This window comes from Lampris incognitus, chromosome 20, assembly GCF_029633865.1.
Source record: "Lampris incognitus isolate fLamInc1 chromosome 20, fLamInc1.hap2, whole genome shotgun sequence".
NCBI lineage: Eukaryota > Metazoa > Chordata > Actinopteri > Lampriformes > Lampridae > Lampris > Lampris incognitus.
The window spans coordinates 4,275,937-4,292,756 of NC_079230.1; the positions used below are offsets into that span (position 1 = coordinate 4,275,937).

General features: G+C 53.3%; 1 protein-coding gene across 1 annotated transcript in view; it reads left to right on the forward strand.

Moving 5' to 3' along the window:
* The first annotated feature begins 4,106 nt into the window (after positions 1-4,106).
* LOC130130729 (RING finger protein 150-like) overlaps positions 4,107-16,820 on the forward strand; it is a 29,277-nt gene continuing 16,563 nt past the window's right edge. Inside the window, exon 1 of the mRNA XM_056300521.1 lies at positions 4,107-4,677. Coding sequence (XP_056156496.1) covers positions 4,224-4,677 — 454 coding nt within the window. The 5' untranslated portion in view covers positions 4,107-4,223. The remainder of the gene's footprint in view (positions 4,678-16,820) is intronic.

The following is a 16,820-nucleotide window of genomic DNA, read 5'->3' on the forward strand; positions in this document are numbered from 1 at the left end:
GGGAGCATGGAGGGGGCGGGGAGGGAGCAGGGAGGGAGCATGGAGGGAGCAGGGAGGGAGCGGGGAGGGAGCATGGAGGGAGCAGGGAGGGAGCGAGGAGGGAGCAGGGAGGGAGCGGGGAGGGAGCAGGGAGGGAGCGAGGAGGGAGCGGGGAGGGAGCATGGAGAGAGCATGGAGGGAGCAGGGAGGGAGCGAGGAGGGAGCAGGGAGGGAGCGAGGAGGGAGCAGGGAGGGAGCAGGGAGGGAGCGAGGACGTGCACTGGCTTAACTTCAGATAAGCTCAAATTGTTTGCTGATGTTAAGTGTGCTGATGTCCATCATGCTGTCCAAAGTGCTGCCTGGTGCAGGCCGCCCGCTGGAGGAGGAGGAGGAGGAGGAGGAGGAAGAGGAGGTGTCCGTTTGGCAGGGTTTCAATATTCTGTTGTCAAGTTTTAAGCTGAGGTCACTGTGCTCTGTGAGTGAGTGAGTGAGTGTGTGTGTGTGTGTTGCGTGTGTGAGAGAGTGTGAGTGTGCGTGAGTGTGCGTGTACGCGCGTGCGTGTGAGTGTGTGTAAATTTGCTGTAAAATCAATCATAACTTGTGTGTGGACTGTTGGTGCAAACATTTGCTGTTCAAACGTGTGTTAACAAGCTTGTCGTCATTAACTAATGTTTCCAAACACAAACGTTTTGATGTTCTGAGTCTTCAAGAAGCTGCACTCCCACAAAACAGCCTGTTTTAAGACGTTTTACTTTACACGTACAAACGTGACAAGACGTCTTCGTCAGGCGAGTAACCGCTGTAATGGCCCTCGTTCTACCCCGAGAGGATTGGGCCACGGGATCAGGTGACCGATGACGTCACCGGAGTCACACGATTGGTCGGCAGAGAGGCGTCAGGGAGAAATCGCAACGGCCCAAATCGCAACGGCAGAGGCTAGTTGCCATCGATGCAGAGAACGGAAACGGCGTAGAGAACGGTCAACTGAGCATGCGCGACATGCCTCCACCACGCCTCCACACGCCCCGCGTAGCGTCCAGGCGCTAGGATTCTAGGAAGCCCCGCCCCTACTCTGCTCTGATTAGCTAACGTTAACCCTAACCCTACCCAAACAACGGAGGCGACGAGTACCTGCGCATGCTCAGTTGACCGTTCTCTGCATCGGCGGGAACTGGCCTCTACCGACTCACAACCGCTGTGACAGAACCGTCCCGCGTCACCGGGGGCCCCGCTTACGGCCAAAACGTGTTACCGTGGTTATGCAGACGACACGCGGATTTACGGAACCGGCTTACCAGGGGGCGACAGTCCCATACGAGCGCCGGGGAAGCGCGCGGAATAATCTGATTGGTTGTCTCAGAATGGTCTTCCGTTGCACAAAGACGAGACGGAAGTAATCGTCTTCGGAGCCGAGGAAGAACGAATGTGTCCGGACTTAAAGGGTTTAAAACTTGTCCATGTGTCTCCCTTCAGTCGAGCAGACTACCGTAACGGGGTCTTTGCAGGTCTTTCTGAAAAGGTCAAAGGTCATGGTGTATCCTGTCTTACAAGTGGGACACAGCTGGACCACCGTCAAACCTCTCGATTGAAGACATCTTTTTATCGTGAAGTCTTCTCCACCGCCCCCACGCGGTGGCTGAAGAAACGTGGCAGCTGGAGGCCGGAAGTGGGGCCCACAGCTAAGTGGGCGTGGACAGAAAGTGTTTTGAGTGTGAAGCGGGGGGCACGAGGGAGGGATGACCCCCCCCCCAACTGCGCTGCCGAGCAGATAAGGTCTCAGTGCTCCGGTGCTACTTGCACGCATTCAAATGAGATGATGAGCCTCGTTTTCATAGAAAGGGGCACGGTGGCCCAGAAGGTCCTGGGTTCAAACCCCAGGCTGTCCCGGGTCCTGTCTGTGTGGAGTTTGCATGGGTTTCCTCCAGGTGCTCCGGTTTCCTCCACCCTCGTAGGGTTTCCTCCTGTCTGTACCCCCGGACTAAGGCAATAGGAAGAGATAACGAGCTGGTCCCCGGGCGGTGCATGCATGGCGGCCGCTCACTGCTCCTAGCCACACGGCTGGGATGGCTGAAATCCAGGGAGGGAATGTCATTGTATGTGTAGCATATATACAAAGGACAAATAAAGACTCTCCTATTCTGTTGCAATAAAAGTCCAGTTCACAAACACCAGCGCTAGCAGCCACATGCAGGTAGAGGGAAAACCAGCGTCTCCGGAGAGCTGATGGCCACTGACGCCCAGACTTCCCGGGGATCATGGCAGCAGTGACCCTAGCCAGCTGCAGGCATCGTCATGCCAGGCGTGCCCGTCAGCGGATGTTATGAGGGAGAACGTCACTTTGGCTGAACTGAGAGCGAAGCCATCGACGGATGACAGCTTGCCAGGCCGGACAGTTCTTGCGACACTTGATGACGTCACGGATGGCGTTGAGCCTGCCTACTGTGTTCTTGGCACAAAACCATTCCCATGATTTTCTGTTATCCAAACCGCTTATCCTGCTGTCAGGGTCGCGGGGATGCTGCACTCTATCCCGGCAGTCACTGGGCAGCGGGCAGGGAGACACCCTGGACAGGCCGCCAGTCCATCACTGTGATGGACTGGCGGCCTGTGACGGTCTGGCACAAAGCCACCGTTTATAATGTGCCACGTGGATAATTTCAATCAGAAGCAAAACGAGGGCAAATTGCACATGGCTGCAAAACCCTGTGGTTGTGTTTACACCGTAATGTCATTTGTGCAATATCGCTTGTGAATTGGACCTTGAGACGGGGCAGATAGTGGTTGCACGTGATGCACAATTCATGGTTGGCCACATTTCCTTGGCAACCTGCCGGCCAATACGGAGCCAGTTAGAAAGTCGAGACATCCGCACATAGAAACGGATGAAAGAGGAGAGGGAGTCAAGTCCATCTTACTTGTGTAGCCCAGTGTTTTTCAACCCAGTCCTCAAGGAACCCCTACCCTGCAGGTTTTCATTGTAACCCTGCATAGGTAGCCCTGCTTGTACTTGACCAATCATCTCGCAGCACTTAATTATGCAAGGTGTGCAACATCTGACAAAATTCATTGCTGATTGGTTGAATAACTACAAACAGGTACCTATTCAGGGTTGCAAAGAAAATCTGCAGGATAGGGGGTCCTCGAGGACTGGGTTGAGAAACACTGGTGTAGCCCAATATCACAAATGGCACATTTGCTTCCAGGGGCTTTACAGCAACACAACATCCTGCCCTTAGACCCCCCCTCACCGGGTAAGGAACACCTCCCTGAACCCTCAGCAGGGAGGGAAGAAGCAACAGAGGAGGGAGCTCACAGATAATTAGAATAGGTAAGTTAAGTTCTCTTTCAAATCAAACATCCCAAAACACGAGCGGAAAGGGTCGTTCGTGCCACCGCGTTTCTACCTTCGTTTTACTGGAGCGACGCTTCGCCGCGTCATGTGACCGGGTCATGTGACCAGGTCATGTGACGTGCTACTTCCGCACAGCACTAACGACGCATATTGCTGGGAATTCCTGGATACTCGTTGTTCACCTGCACGTTTCTGGAGTCATTTATTCGGATAAAGGGTAATGGATGACAGACACCACGACTGACTCCGTCTGCAACAAACTGGCCCCAATGTGGAACACTGGCCCTACCCGGGCCAGCCGGATGCCGGGCTTTTATGCTGGCTGTTCTCGGCCTTTTTGGGAGGACGGCGTCGTTCTGCCGCCAGGCCGCCAGGCGGCGCTGTCTCGGCGTGTCTGCCCCTCCCGGGTAGGCTGACTTCCCCCCCACACACACACACACACGCACAGCTCCGTCAAAACAAGCCGCTCCATCTGCTCCGCGTCGAGGGACGTGCGGCTCGTTCGACCAGACTACCGCGCGCGGCCCGTCCGCGAGGCTTCGACGCGCCGTCCGAGCGTCTCGAGCGGCGGGGGAGGTGCGCCGCGCCGCGCGGCGGGCGCTTGTTTTGTTCTCCCGGAGCGCCGGGAATGGGAACGGCTAACGCTAACGCGTCGTCCGCTGTGCCGCGGAGCCGAGGGGAGGCGGGCGGGAGGGAGTGAAAACACACGGGAGGGGGGGGGGGGGAAGAGGGCAGCGAGGGGGAGGAGGGGCGAGAAACCAGCAAACCTCGACGGGCGGCTGGTCCCGCATGGTGGGGTAGACGCGCCGCCGCCGCCAGGGCCACCAGGGCCGCAGCCGACGGGGACGGTTCCGTTAACCGAGCGGGGCGGGGAGAGGAGGGCGGGGGGATCATGGCTGCGTCGCTGACCGCGGCGTGCCGCAGCCTGGCCCTCTCGACGTGGCTCCTCTCCTTCTGCTTCGTGCACCTCCTGTGTCTGGACTTCACCGTGGCCGAGCGGGAGGAGTGGTACACCGCCTTCGTCAACATCACCTACGTGGACCCGGCCACCGCCGAGTTCCGCACCGAGAAGACGGAGTGCGGCCGCTACGGGGAGCACTCCCTGAAGCGGGACGCCCGCGGGGTGGTGGCCCTGCCCGCCGCCCCGCACGACAGGCAGGCGTGCGACGCGAACACGCGGTTCTCGGTGCCGGCTCCGGCCGGCCCGTGGATCGCCCTCATCGCCCAGGGGAACTGCACCTACAAGGACAAGATCCGCCACGCCGCCGGCCAGAACGCCTCCGCCGTCGTCATCTTCAACGTGGGCTCGACCAACGCCAACGACACCATCACCATGCCACATCCAGGTACCCAGCACTGACGAAAACACGCCTGATAAGATGGACGGACGGACGGATAGGCTGACAGACCGAGAACTGCATAGATAAATGGACTGACAGGTCAACAGACGCGTAGATGAACAGACAAGACAGCCAGATGGACAGATACAGATTCAGCCAGTGATGGCTAGACAGACAGATCAGTTGAACGATGGATAGACAGACAGATCAGCTGAAAGATGAACAGCCAGATAGACCAACTAAAAGATGGACAGCCAGACGGATCAGCTGAAAGATGGACAGCCAGATAGACCAACTAAAAGATGGACAGCCAGATAGATCAGCTGAAAGGTGGACAGACAGATAGATCAGCTGAAAGATGGACAGCCAGATAGATCAACTAAAAGATGGACAGACAGATAGATCAGCTGAAAGATGGACAGACACATAGATCAACTGAAAGATGGACAGACAATCAACTGAAAGATGGATAGACAGACAGATAATCAACTGAAAGATGGATAGACAGACAGATCAGCTGAAAGATGGACAACCAGATAGATCAACTAAAAGATGGACAGACAGAAAGATCAGCTGAAAGATGGACAGACAGAAAGATCAGCTGAAAGATGGACAGACAGAAAGATCAACTAAAAGATGGACAGACAGAAGGATCAGCTGAAAGATGGATAGACGCATAGATCAACTGAAAGATGGATAAACAGATCAGCTGAAAGATGGACAGACAGATCAGCTGAAAGATGGATAGAAACAGATCAACTGAAAGATGGACAGACAGATAGATCAGCTGAAAGATGGACAGACAGATCAGCTGAAAGATGGATAGAAACAGATCAACTGAAAGATGGATAAACAGATCAGCTGAAAGATGGATAGACAGATCAGCTGAAAGATGGATAAACAGATCAGCTGAAAGATGGACAGACATAGCTCAACTGAAAGATGGACAGACAGATAATCAACTGAAAGATGGACAGACAGAAAGATCAGCTGAAAGATGGACAGACAGAAAGATCAGCTGAAAGATGGACAGACAGAAAGATCACCTGAAAGATGGACAGACAGAAAGATCAGCTGAAAGATGGATAAACAGACACTGACAGATGAATCGATCAACAGCAAGACAGATAGACTGAAAGATGGAGAGATGAATAGATTGGCAGACTAGCAGATCAATAGATTGAGTAATGATAGATGGATGCATACATACAAACTCAGCCAGCCAGATAAGAGGATAGGTAGATAGATAGATGGATGACAGGTGAAACGACAACTGACAGATGAAAGTGCAGACCTACACTGATCAGCCAAAACATTAAAACCACTGACAGGTAAGTGAATAACGTGGATTATCTTGTTACCATGGCACCTGTCCAGGGGTGGGACATGTTAGGCAGCAGGTGAACAGTCAGTTCTGGAAGTCGATGTGTTGGAAGCAGGAAAAATGGGCAAGTGTAAGGCTCTGAGTGACTAAAGGCCAAACTGTGGTGGCTAGACGACTGGGTCAGAGCATCTCCAAAACGGCAGGTCTTGTGGGCTGTTCCTGGTATGCAGTGGTCAGTACCATCCAAAAGTGGTCCAGGAAATGACAACCGGTGAACCGTGACAGGGTCATGGGTGCTCAAGGCTCATTGATGTGTGTGGGGAGTGAAGGCTAGCCCGTCTGGTCCGATCCCACAGAAGAGCTGCTGTAGCTCACATTGCTGAAAACATTAATGCTGGTGCGTCCGGGTGGCGTGGCGGTCTGTTCCGTTACCTACCAACATGGAGATCGTCGGCTCGAATCCCAACGTTACCTCTGGCTTGGTCGGGCGTCCCTACAGACACAATTGGCCGTGTCTGCCGGTGGGAAGCTGGATGTGGGTATGTGTCCTGGTCGCTGCACTAGTGCCTCCTCTGGTCGGTCGAGGCGCCTGTTCGGGGGGAGGGGGAACTGGGGGGAATAGCGTGATCCTCCCCTGCGCTACGTCCCCCTGGTGAAACTCCTCACGATCAGGTGAAAAGAAGCGGCTGGCGACTCCACATGTATGGGAGGAGGCATGTGGTAGTCTGCAGCCCTCCCCGGATCAGCAGAGGGGGTGGAGCAGAGACCGGGAAGGCTCAGAAGAGTGGGGTAATTGGTCGAATACAATTGGGGAGAAGGGGGGGGGGGAGAAAAGGTGTCCATGATGACCCCTGTCCACCACCGAAAGCTCCTACAATGGACACGTGAGCACCAGAACTGGACCATGGAGCAGTGGAGGAAGGTGGTCTGGTCTGATGAATCACGTTTTCTTTTACATCATGTGGCTGGTCAGGTGTGTGTATGTCGTTTACCTGGGGAAGAGATGGCACCATTATGGGTAGAAGGCAAGCTGGTGGAGGCAGTGTGATGCTCTGGGCAATGTTCTGCTGGGATACCTTGGGTCCTGGCATTCATATGGATGTTACTTTGACCACGTACCACCTACCAACACATCACTGCAGACCAGGTACACCCCTTCATGGCAGCGGTATTCCCTGATGGCAGCGGTATTCCCTTCATGGCAGCGGTATTCCCTGATGGCAGTGGTATTCCCTGATGGCAGCGGTATTCCCTTCATGGCAGCGGTATTCCCTGATGGCAGTGGTATTCCCTTCATGGCAGTGGTATTCCCTGATAGCAGTGGTATTCCCTTCATGGCAGTGGTATTCCCTGATAGCAGTGGCCTCTTTCAGCAGGATAACGCTCCCTGCCACACTGCACACACTGTTCAGGAAGGGTTTGAGGAACGTGATGAAGAGTTCAAGGTGTTGCCTTGGCCTCCAAATTCCCCAGATCTCAATCTGATCCAGCATCTGTGGGATGTGCGGGAAAAACAAGTCTGGTCCAAGGAGGCCCCGCCTCGCAGCTTACAGGACTTAGAGGATCTGCTGCTAACGTCTTGGTGCCAGATACCAGAGGACACCTTCAGAGGTCTTGTGGAGTCCATGTCTTGACGGGTGAGAGCGGTTTTGGTGGCACAAGGGGGACCTGCACAGTATTAGGCAGGTGGTTTTAATGTTTTGGCTGATCGGTGTACCTAGATAGACCGACGGAGACATACATACATAGTGTCTTGTCTTCACGAGGAGCCCCTCATCTTGTAAGCTATGCAGAGACCCAACAGAGACGCAGGATAGTTCCAGTACAAAACCAGAATCATAAAAAACAGTAAACCGCCACCTGCTGGTGCCCACAGCAGCCCTGTAAAACAAAGCTCTGCCTCGGTTAGTGGAAACAACCCTTCACACTAGAGACGGCTCTGTAGGTTCACTGGCAGAAGGTCCAAAACGTCTTTTACAGCCGACTGGTTCACACCAGAGGGACTTCCCTCTGCCGTGAAGTGTTATTGATCCAGGACGGAATTGTTTGCTCCGCTGCAGGAACAAGTCACGGACATGTGTGATAGGATGTGATGACAGAAACCTTGACCCTTGTGTTGTCCACACATTCTGTAGCCGCCCTGGTCTCGAGGGTCATTTATGACCAGCCTTCCTTTAACCTCTAAATTAAAGCAATTTAATTTTAAACCCCAAATCTACTGGGGCGGCACGGTGGTTAGCACAGTTGCCTCACAGCAAGAAGGTCCTGGGTACGAGCCCCAGAGTAGTCCAACCTTGGGGGTCGTCCCAGGTCGTCCTCTGTGTGGAGTTGGCATGTTCTCCCCGTGTCTGCGTGGGTTTCCTCCGGGGGCTCCGGTTTCCTCCCACAGTCCAAAGACATGTAGGTCAGGTGAATCAGCCATACTAAATTGCCCCTAGGGGTGTGGGTGTGGGTGGTGGTGGTGGTGGGGGGGGGGCTGTGTGATGGTCTGGCGGCCTGTCCGGGGTGTCTCCCCACCTGCTGCCCAATGACTGCTGGGAGAGGCTCCAGCATCCCCGCGACCCTGAGAGTAGGATGAGCGGTTTGGATGATGGATGGCTGGGTGGATGGATGGATGGATGGATGGATGGATGGATGGATGGCTGGGTGGATGGATGGACCCTAAATCTATTTTGCATGAAGAACCAAGCTGTCTATCATCACAAACTGTGACTATCTGGAGTGTCCCTCTTCACAGTGCAGAAAGACTGCATTTAACCGGTGGACACCCCTCGTTTTTATAGGGTCACACGTGACCCAGCCATGCCTCAGCCCCCCAGTGGTGAACAGCTCTCATGGAATATGAGGAACAAGGGTGTTCCCCTCCTTCTAATGTTGGGGTGGGTCGTCGGTGTAGGAGAAGTCGTCCGGTTGAAAAAAAAGATCACGTGGCGTCTTTTCTCTGCTGGTAAACACTGTTGTGGGTCCCTCTGACCCAGAAGACGACAGAACGGGTGTTGTGAAAGTCAAAAATCCCCCCAAAACAGACATGGGTGGTGTTATCCCCGGACACCTGGTCGCGTGGTGGTGCGACGTTACAGACAGGAAGTGCGTTTGTGCAGAAGAGCCGTCAAGTGATGTTGATAAGGATAAGCTAGCGTTACGTGAAGATGTTCGTATTCAGACGGGTGCTGTGGTTTCCTGAAGTAACGCTGTGAGCGGCACCTCCGCCACAGAATGAAATAGAAAGGACCTGCAATGGCTACCCTGTCATAACAGAGTGTGTGTTTGTGTGTGTGCTATAACACAAGTCAAGCCCGGTTCATTACATTTGGGCCACGTCTGGCCCACACAACGGTTGCTGTAACCCAAGTTAGGCCCGGCTTATGACATTTGGGCCACGTCTGGCCCACACAACGGTTGCTGTAACCCAAGTTAGGCCCGGCTTATGACATTTGGGCCACGTCTGGCCCCCACAACAGTTGCTGTAACCCAAGTTAGGCCCGGCTTATGACATTTGGGCCGCGTCTGGCCCCCACAACAGTTGCTGTAACCCAAGTTAGGCCCGGCTTATGACATTTGGGCCCATCTGGCCCACAGAACAGTTGCTGTAACCCAAGTTAGGCCCGGCTTATGACATTTGGGCCACGTCTGGCCCACACAACAGTTGCTGTAACCCAAGTTAGGCCCGGCTTATGACATTTGGGCCACGTCTGGCCCACACAACAGTTGCTGTAACCCAAGTTAGGCCCGGCTTATGACATTTGGGCCACGTCTGGCCCACACAACGGTTGCTGTAACCCAAGTTAGGCCCGGCTTATGACATTTGGGCCACGTCTGGTCCACACAACGGTTGCTGTAACCCAAGTTAGGCCCGGCTTATGACATTTGGGCCACGTCTGGCCCACACAACGGTTGCTGTAACCCAAGTTAGGCCCGGCTTATGACATTTGGGCCACGTCTGGCCCACACAACAGTTGCTGTAACCCAAGTTAGGCCCGGCTTATGACATTTGGGCCACATCTGGCCCACACAACAGTTGCTGTAACCCAAGTTAGGCCCGGCTTATGACATTTGGGCCACGTCTGGCCCACACAACAGTTGCTGTAACCCAAGTTAGGCCCGGCTTATGACATTTGGGCCACGTCTGGCCCACACAACGGTTGCTGTAACCCAAGTTAGGCCCGGCTTATGACATTTGGGCCACGTCTGGCCCACACAACGGTTGCTGTAACCCAAGTTAGGCCCGGCTTATGACATTTGGGCCCATCTGGCCCACAGAACAGTTGCTGTAACCCAAGTTAGGCCCGGCTTATGACATTTGGGCCACGTCTGGCCCCCACAACAGTTGCTGTAACCCAAGTTAGGCCCAGCTTATGACATTTGGGCCCATCTGGCCCACAGAACAGTTGCTGTAACCCAAGTTAGGCCCGGCTTATGACATTTGGGCCACGTCTGGCCCACACAACAGTTGCTGTAACCCAAGTTAGGCCCGGCTTATGACATTTGGGCCCATCTGGCCCACAGAACAGTTGCTGTAACCCAAGTTAGGCCTGGCTTATGACATTTGGGCCACGTCTGGCCCACACAACAGTTGCTGTAACCCAAGTTAGGCCCGGCTTATGACATTTGGGCCACGTCTGGCCCACACAACAGTTGCTGTAACCCAAGTTAGGCCCGGCTTATGACATTTGGGCCGCGTCTGGCCCCCACAACAGTTGCTGTAACCCAAGTTAGGCCCGGCTTATGACATTTGGGCCCATCTGGCCCACAGAACAGTTGCTGTAACCCAAGTTAGGCCCGGCTTATGACATTTGGGCCACGTCTGGCCCACACAACAGTTGCTGTAACCCAAGTTAGGCCCGGCTTATGACATTTGGGCCACGTCTGGCCCACACAACAGTTGCTGTAACCCAAGTTAGGCCCGGCTTATGACATTTGGGCCACGTCTGGCCCACACAACGGTTGCTGTAACCCAAGTTAGGCCCGGCTTATGACATTTGGGCCACGTCTGGTCCACACAACGGTTGCTGTAACCCAAGTTAGGCCCGGCTTATGACATTTGGGCCACGTCTGGCCCACACAACGGTTGCTGTAACCCAAGTTAGGCCCGGCTTATGACATTTGGGCCACGTCTGGCCCACACAACAGTTGCTGTAACCCAAGTTAGGCCCGGCTTATGACATTTGGGCCACATCTGGCCCACACAACAGTTGCTGTAACCCAAGTTAGGCCCGGCTTATGACATTTGGGCCACGTCTGGCCCACACAACAGTTGCTGTAACCCAAGTTAGGCCCGGCTTATGACATTTGGGCCACGTCTGGCCCACACAACGGTTGCTGTAACCCAAGTTAGGCCCGGCTTATGACATTTGGGCCACGTCTGGCCCACACAACGGTTGCTGTAACCCAAGTTAGGCCCGGCTTATGACATTTGGGCCCATCTGGCCCACAGAACAGTTGCTGTAACCCAAGTTAGGCCCGGCTTATGACATTTGGGCCACGTCTGGCCCCCACAACAGTTGCTGTAACCCAAGTTAGGCCCAGCTTATGACATTTGGGCCCATCTGGCCCACAGAACAGTTGCTGTAACCCAAGTTAGGCCCGGCTTATGACATTTGGGCCACGTCTGGCCCACACAACAGTTGCTGTAACCCAAGTTAGGCCCGGCTTATGACATTTGGGCCCATCTGGCCCACAGAACAGTTGCTGTAACCCAAGTTAGGCCTGGCTTATGACATTTGGGCCACGTCTGGCCCACACAACAGTTGCTGTAACCCAAGTTAGGCCCGGCTTATGACATTTGGGCCACGTCTGGCCCACAGAACAGTTGCTGTAACCCAAGTTAGGCCTGGCTTACGACATTTGGGCCACGTCTGGCCCACACAACAGTTGCTGTAACCCAAGTTAGGCCCGGCTTACGACATTTGGGCCACGTCTGGCCCACAGAACAGTTGCTGTAACCCAAGTTAGGCCTGGCTTATGACATTTGGGCCACGTCTGGCCCACACAACAGTTGCTGTAACCCAAGTTAGGCCCGGCTTATGACATTTGGGCCACGTCTGGCCCACACAACGGTTGCTGTAACCCAAGTTAGGCCCGGCTTATGACATTTGGGCCACGTCTGGCCCACACAACGGTTGCTGTAACCCAAGTTAGGCCCGGCTTATGACATTTGGGCCACGTCTGGCCCACACAACGGTTGCTGTAACCCAAGTTAGGCCCGGCTTATGACATTTGGGCCACGTCTGGCCCACACAACAGTTGCTGTAACCCAAGTTAGGCCCGGCTTATGACATTTGGGCCACGTCTGGCCCACACAACAGTTGCTGTAACCCAAGTTAGGCCCGGCTTAGGACATTTGGGCCACGTCTGGCCCCCACAACAGTTGCTGTAACCCAAGTTAGGCCCAGCTTATGACATTTGGGCCCATCTGGCCCACAGAACAGTTGCTGTAACCCAAGTTAGGCCCGGCTTATGACATTTGGGCCACGTCTGGCCCCCACAACAGTTGCTGTAACCCAAGTTAGGCCCAGCTTATGACATTTGGGCCCATCTGGCCCACAGAACAGTTGCTGTAACCCAAGTTAGGCCCGGCTTATGACATTTGGGCCACGTCTGGCCCACACAACAGTTGCTGTAACCCAAGTTAGGCCCAGCTTATGACATTTGGGCCCATCTGGCCCACAGAACAGTTGCTGTAACCCAAGTTAGGCCTGGCTTATGACATTTGGGCCACGTCTGGCCCACACAACAGTTGCTGTAACCCAAGTTAGGCCCGGCTTATGACATTTGGGCCACGTCTGGCCCACACAACAGTTGCTGTAACCCAAGTTAGGCCCGGCTTATGACATTTGGGCCACGTCTGGCCCACACAACAGTTGCTGTAACCCAAGTTAGGCCCGGCTTAGGACATTTAGGCCACATCTGGCCCACAGAACAGTTGCTGTAACCCAAGTTAGGCCCGGCTTATGGCATTTGGGCCACGTCTGGCCCACACAACAGTTGCTGTAACCCAAGTTAGGCCCGGCTTACGACATTTGGGCCACGTCTGGACCACACAACAGTTGCTGTAACCCAAGTTAGGCCCGGCTTACGACATTTGGGCCACGTCTGGCCCACAGAACAGTTGCTGTAACCCAAGTTAGGCCTGGCTTACGACATTTGGGCCACGTCTGGCTTACGACATTTGGGCCACGTCTGGACCACACAACAGTTGCTGTAACCCAAGTTAGGCCCGGCTTACGACATTTGGGCCACGTCTGGCCCACAGAACAGTTGCTGTAACCCAAGTTAGGCCTGGCTTACGACATTTGGGCCACGTCTGGCCCACACAACAGTTGCTGTAACCCAAGTTAGGCCCGGCTTACGACATTTGGGCCACGTCTGGCCCACAGAACAGTTGCTGTAACCCAAGTTAGGCCTGGCTTATGACATTTGGGCCACGTCTGGCCCACACAACAGTTGCTGTAACCCAAGTTAGGCCCGGCTTATGACATTTGGGCCACGTCTGGCCCACACAACGGTTGCTGTAACCCAAGTTAGGCCCGGCTTATGACATTTGGGCCACGTCTGGCCCACACAACGGTTGCTGTAACCCAAGTTAGGCCCGGCTTATGACATTTGGGCCACGTCTGGCCCACACAACGGTTGCTGTAACCCAAGTTAGGCCCGGCTTATGACATTTGGGCCACGTCTGGCCCACACAACAGTTGCTGTAACCCAAGTTAGGCCCGGCTTATGACATTTGGGCCACGTCTGGCCCACACAACAGTTGCTGTAACCCAAGTTAGGCCCGGCTTAGGACATTTGGGCCACGTCTGGCCCCCACAACAGTTGCTGTAACCCAAGTTAGGCCCAGCTTATGACATTTGGGCCCATCTGGCCCACAGAACAGTTGCTGTAACCCAAGTTAGGCCCGGCTTATGACATTTGGGCCACGTCTGGCCCCCACAACAGTTGCTGTAACCCAAGTTAGGCCCAGCTTATGACATTTGGGCCCATCTGGCCCACAGAACAGTTGCTGTAACCCAAGTTAGGCCCGGCTTATGACATTTGGGCCACGTCTGGCCCACACAACAGTTGCTGTAACCCAAGTTAGGCCCAGCTTATGACATTTGGGCCCATCTGGCCCACAGAACAGTTGCTGTAACCCAAGTTAGGCCTGGCTTATGACATTTGGGCCACGTCTGGCCCACACAACAGTTGCTGTAACCCAAGTTAGGCCCGGCTTATGACATTTGGGCCACGTCTGGCCCACACAACAGTTGCTGTAACCCAAGTTAGGCCCGGCTTATGACATTTGGGCCACGTCTGGCCCACACAACAGTTGCTGTAACCCAAGTTAGGCCCGGCTTAGGACATTTAGGCCACATCTGGCCCACAGAACAGTTGCTGTAACCCAAGTTAGGCCCGGCTTATGGCATTTGGGCCACGTCTGGCCCACACAACAGTTGCTGTAACCCAAGTTAGGCCCGGCTTACGACATTTGGGCCACGTCTGGACCACACAACAGTTGCTGTAACCCAAGTTAGGCCCGGTTTATGACATTTGGGCCACGTCTGGCCCACACAACAGTTGCTGTAACCCAAGTTAGGCCCGGCTTAGGACATTTAGGCCACATCTGGCCCACAGAACAGTTGCTGTAACCCAAGTTAGGCCCGGCTTATGGCATTTGGGCCACGTCTGGCCCACACAACAGTTGCTGTAACCCAAGTTAGGCCCGGCTTACGACATTTGGGCCACGTCTGGACCACACAACAGTTGCTGTAACCCAAGTTAGGCCCGGCTTATGACATTTGGGCCACGTCTGGCCCCCACAACAGTTGCTGTAACCCAAGTTAGGCCCGGCTTATGACATTTGGGCCACGTCTGGACCACACAACAGTTGCTGTAACCCAAGTTAGGCCCGGCTTATGACATTTGGGCCCATCTGGCCCACAGAACAGTTGCTGTAACCCAAGTTAGGCCCGGCTTATGACATTTGGGCCACATCTGGCCCACACAACAGTTGCTGTAACCCAAGTTAGGCCCGGCTTATGACATTTGGGCCACGTCTGGCCCACACAAGAGTTGCCAGTGCCGTAACTGAGCCGTAGGTACCAAAAGTGGCCCGGATTAGGCCCACATGTGTCTGCTATGTGGGATGGCGTCTCTCCCTCCCCGTATTATGAAACCGTGGACGAAGCACATGCGAAGCTCACGAGCGGAGACGAGGGCGGTGTGATGAAGCCCACGGGGAGAAGAGGAAGATGCCTCAGCTCGTGAGCTGCGGGAGAGGCTCATCCACGGTGTTGCAACGCGGGGAGGGAGGCCATCTTTATTCTGGACCACGGTCCCGATGAGCTGAGGGGGAGGAGCAGTGTGTGTCTGCTTAAGGAGAACTGTTGTGTTTGTGATGCCGGGCTACACAAATAAAACTGACTTGACTCCCAGGACGATGAGCAGTACGAGCCGTTCTACTACACTACACAGAGTTATCCTACTACACTACACACTACACTACACAGAGTTATCCTACTACACTACACACTACACTACACAGAGTTATCCTACTACACTACACACTACACTACACAGAGTTATCCTACTACACTACACACTACACTACACAGAGTTATCCTACTACACTACACACTACACTACACAGAGTTATTCTACTACACTACACACTACACTACACAGAGTTATCCTACTACACTACACACTACACTACACAGAGTTATCCTACTACACTACACTACTACACTACACAGAGTTATCCTACTACACTACACACTACACTACACAGAGTTATTCTACTACACTACACAGAGTTATCCTACTACACTACACACTACACTACACAGAGTTATCCTACTACACTACACAGAGTTATCCTACTACACTACACTACACAGAGTTATCCTACTACACTACACAGAGTTATCCTACTACACTACACACTACACTACACAGAGTTATTCTACTACACTACACACTACACTACACGGAGTTATCCTACTACACTACACAGAGTTATCCTACTACACTACACACTACACTACACGGAGTTATCCTACTACACTACACACTACACTACACACTACACTACACACTACACTACACAGAGTTATCCTACTACACTACACACTACACTACACGGAGTTATCCTACTACACTACACAGAGTTATCCTACTACACTACACACTACACTACACAGAGTTATCCTACTACACTACACAGAGTTATTCTACTACACTACACACTACACTACACAGAGTTATCCTACTACACTACACAGAGTTATTCTACTACACTACACACTACACTACACAGAGTTATCCTACTACACTACACAGAGTTATTCTACTACACTACACACTACACTACACAGAGTTATTCTACTACACTACACACTACACTACACAGAGTTATCCTACTACACTACACAGAGTTATTCTACTACACTACACACTACACTACACGGAGTTATCCTACTACACTACACAGAGTTATCCTACTACACTACACACTACACTACACGGAGTTATCCTACTACACTACACACTACACTACACAGAGTTATCCTACTACACTACACACTACACTACACAGAGTTATCCTACTACACTACACACTACACTACACAGAGTTATCCTGCTACACTACACACTACACTACACAGAGTTATCCTACTACACTACACACTACACTACACAGAGTTATCCTACTACACTACACACTACACTACACGGAGTTATCCTACTACACTACACAGAGTTATCCTACTACACTACACACTACACTACACAGAGTTATCCTACTACACTACACACTACACTACACAGAGTTATCCTACTACAC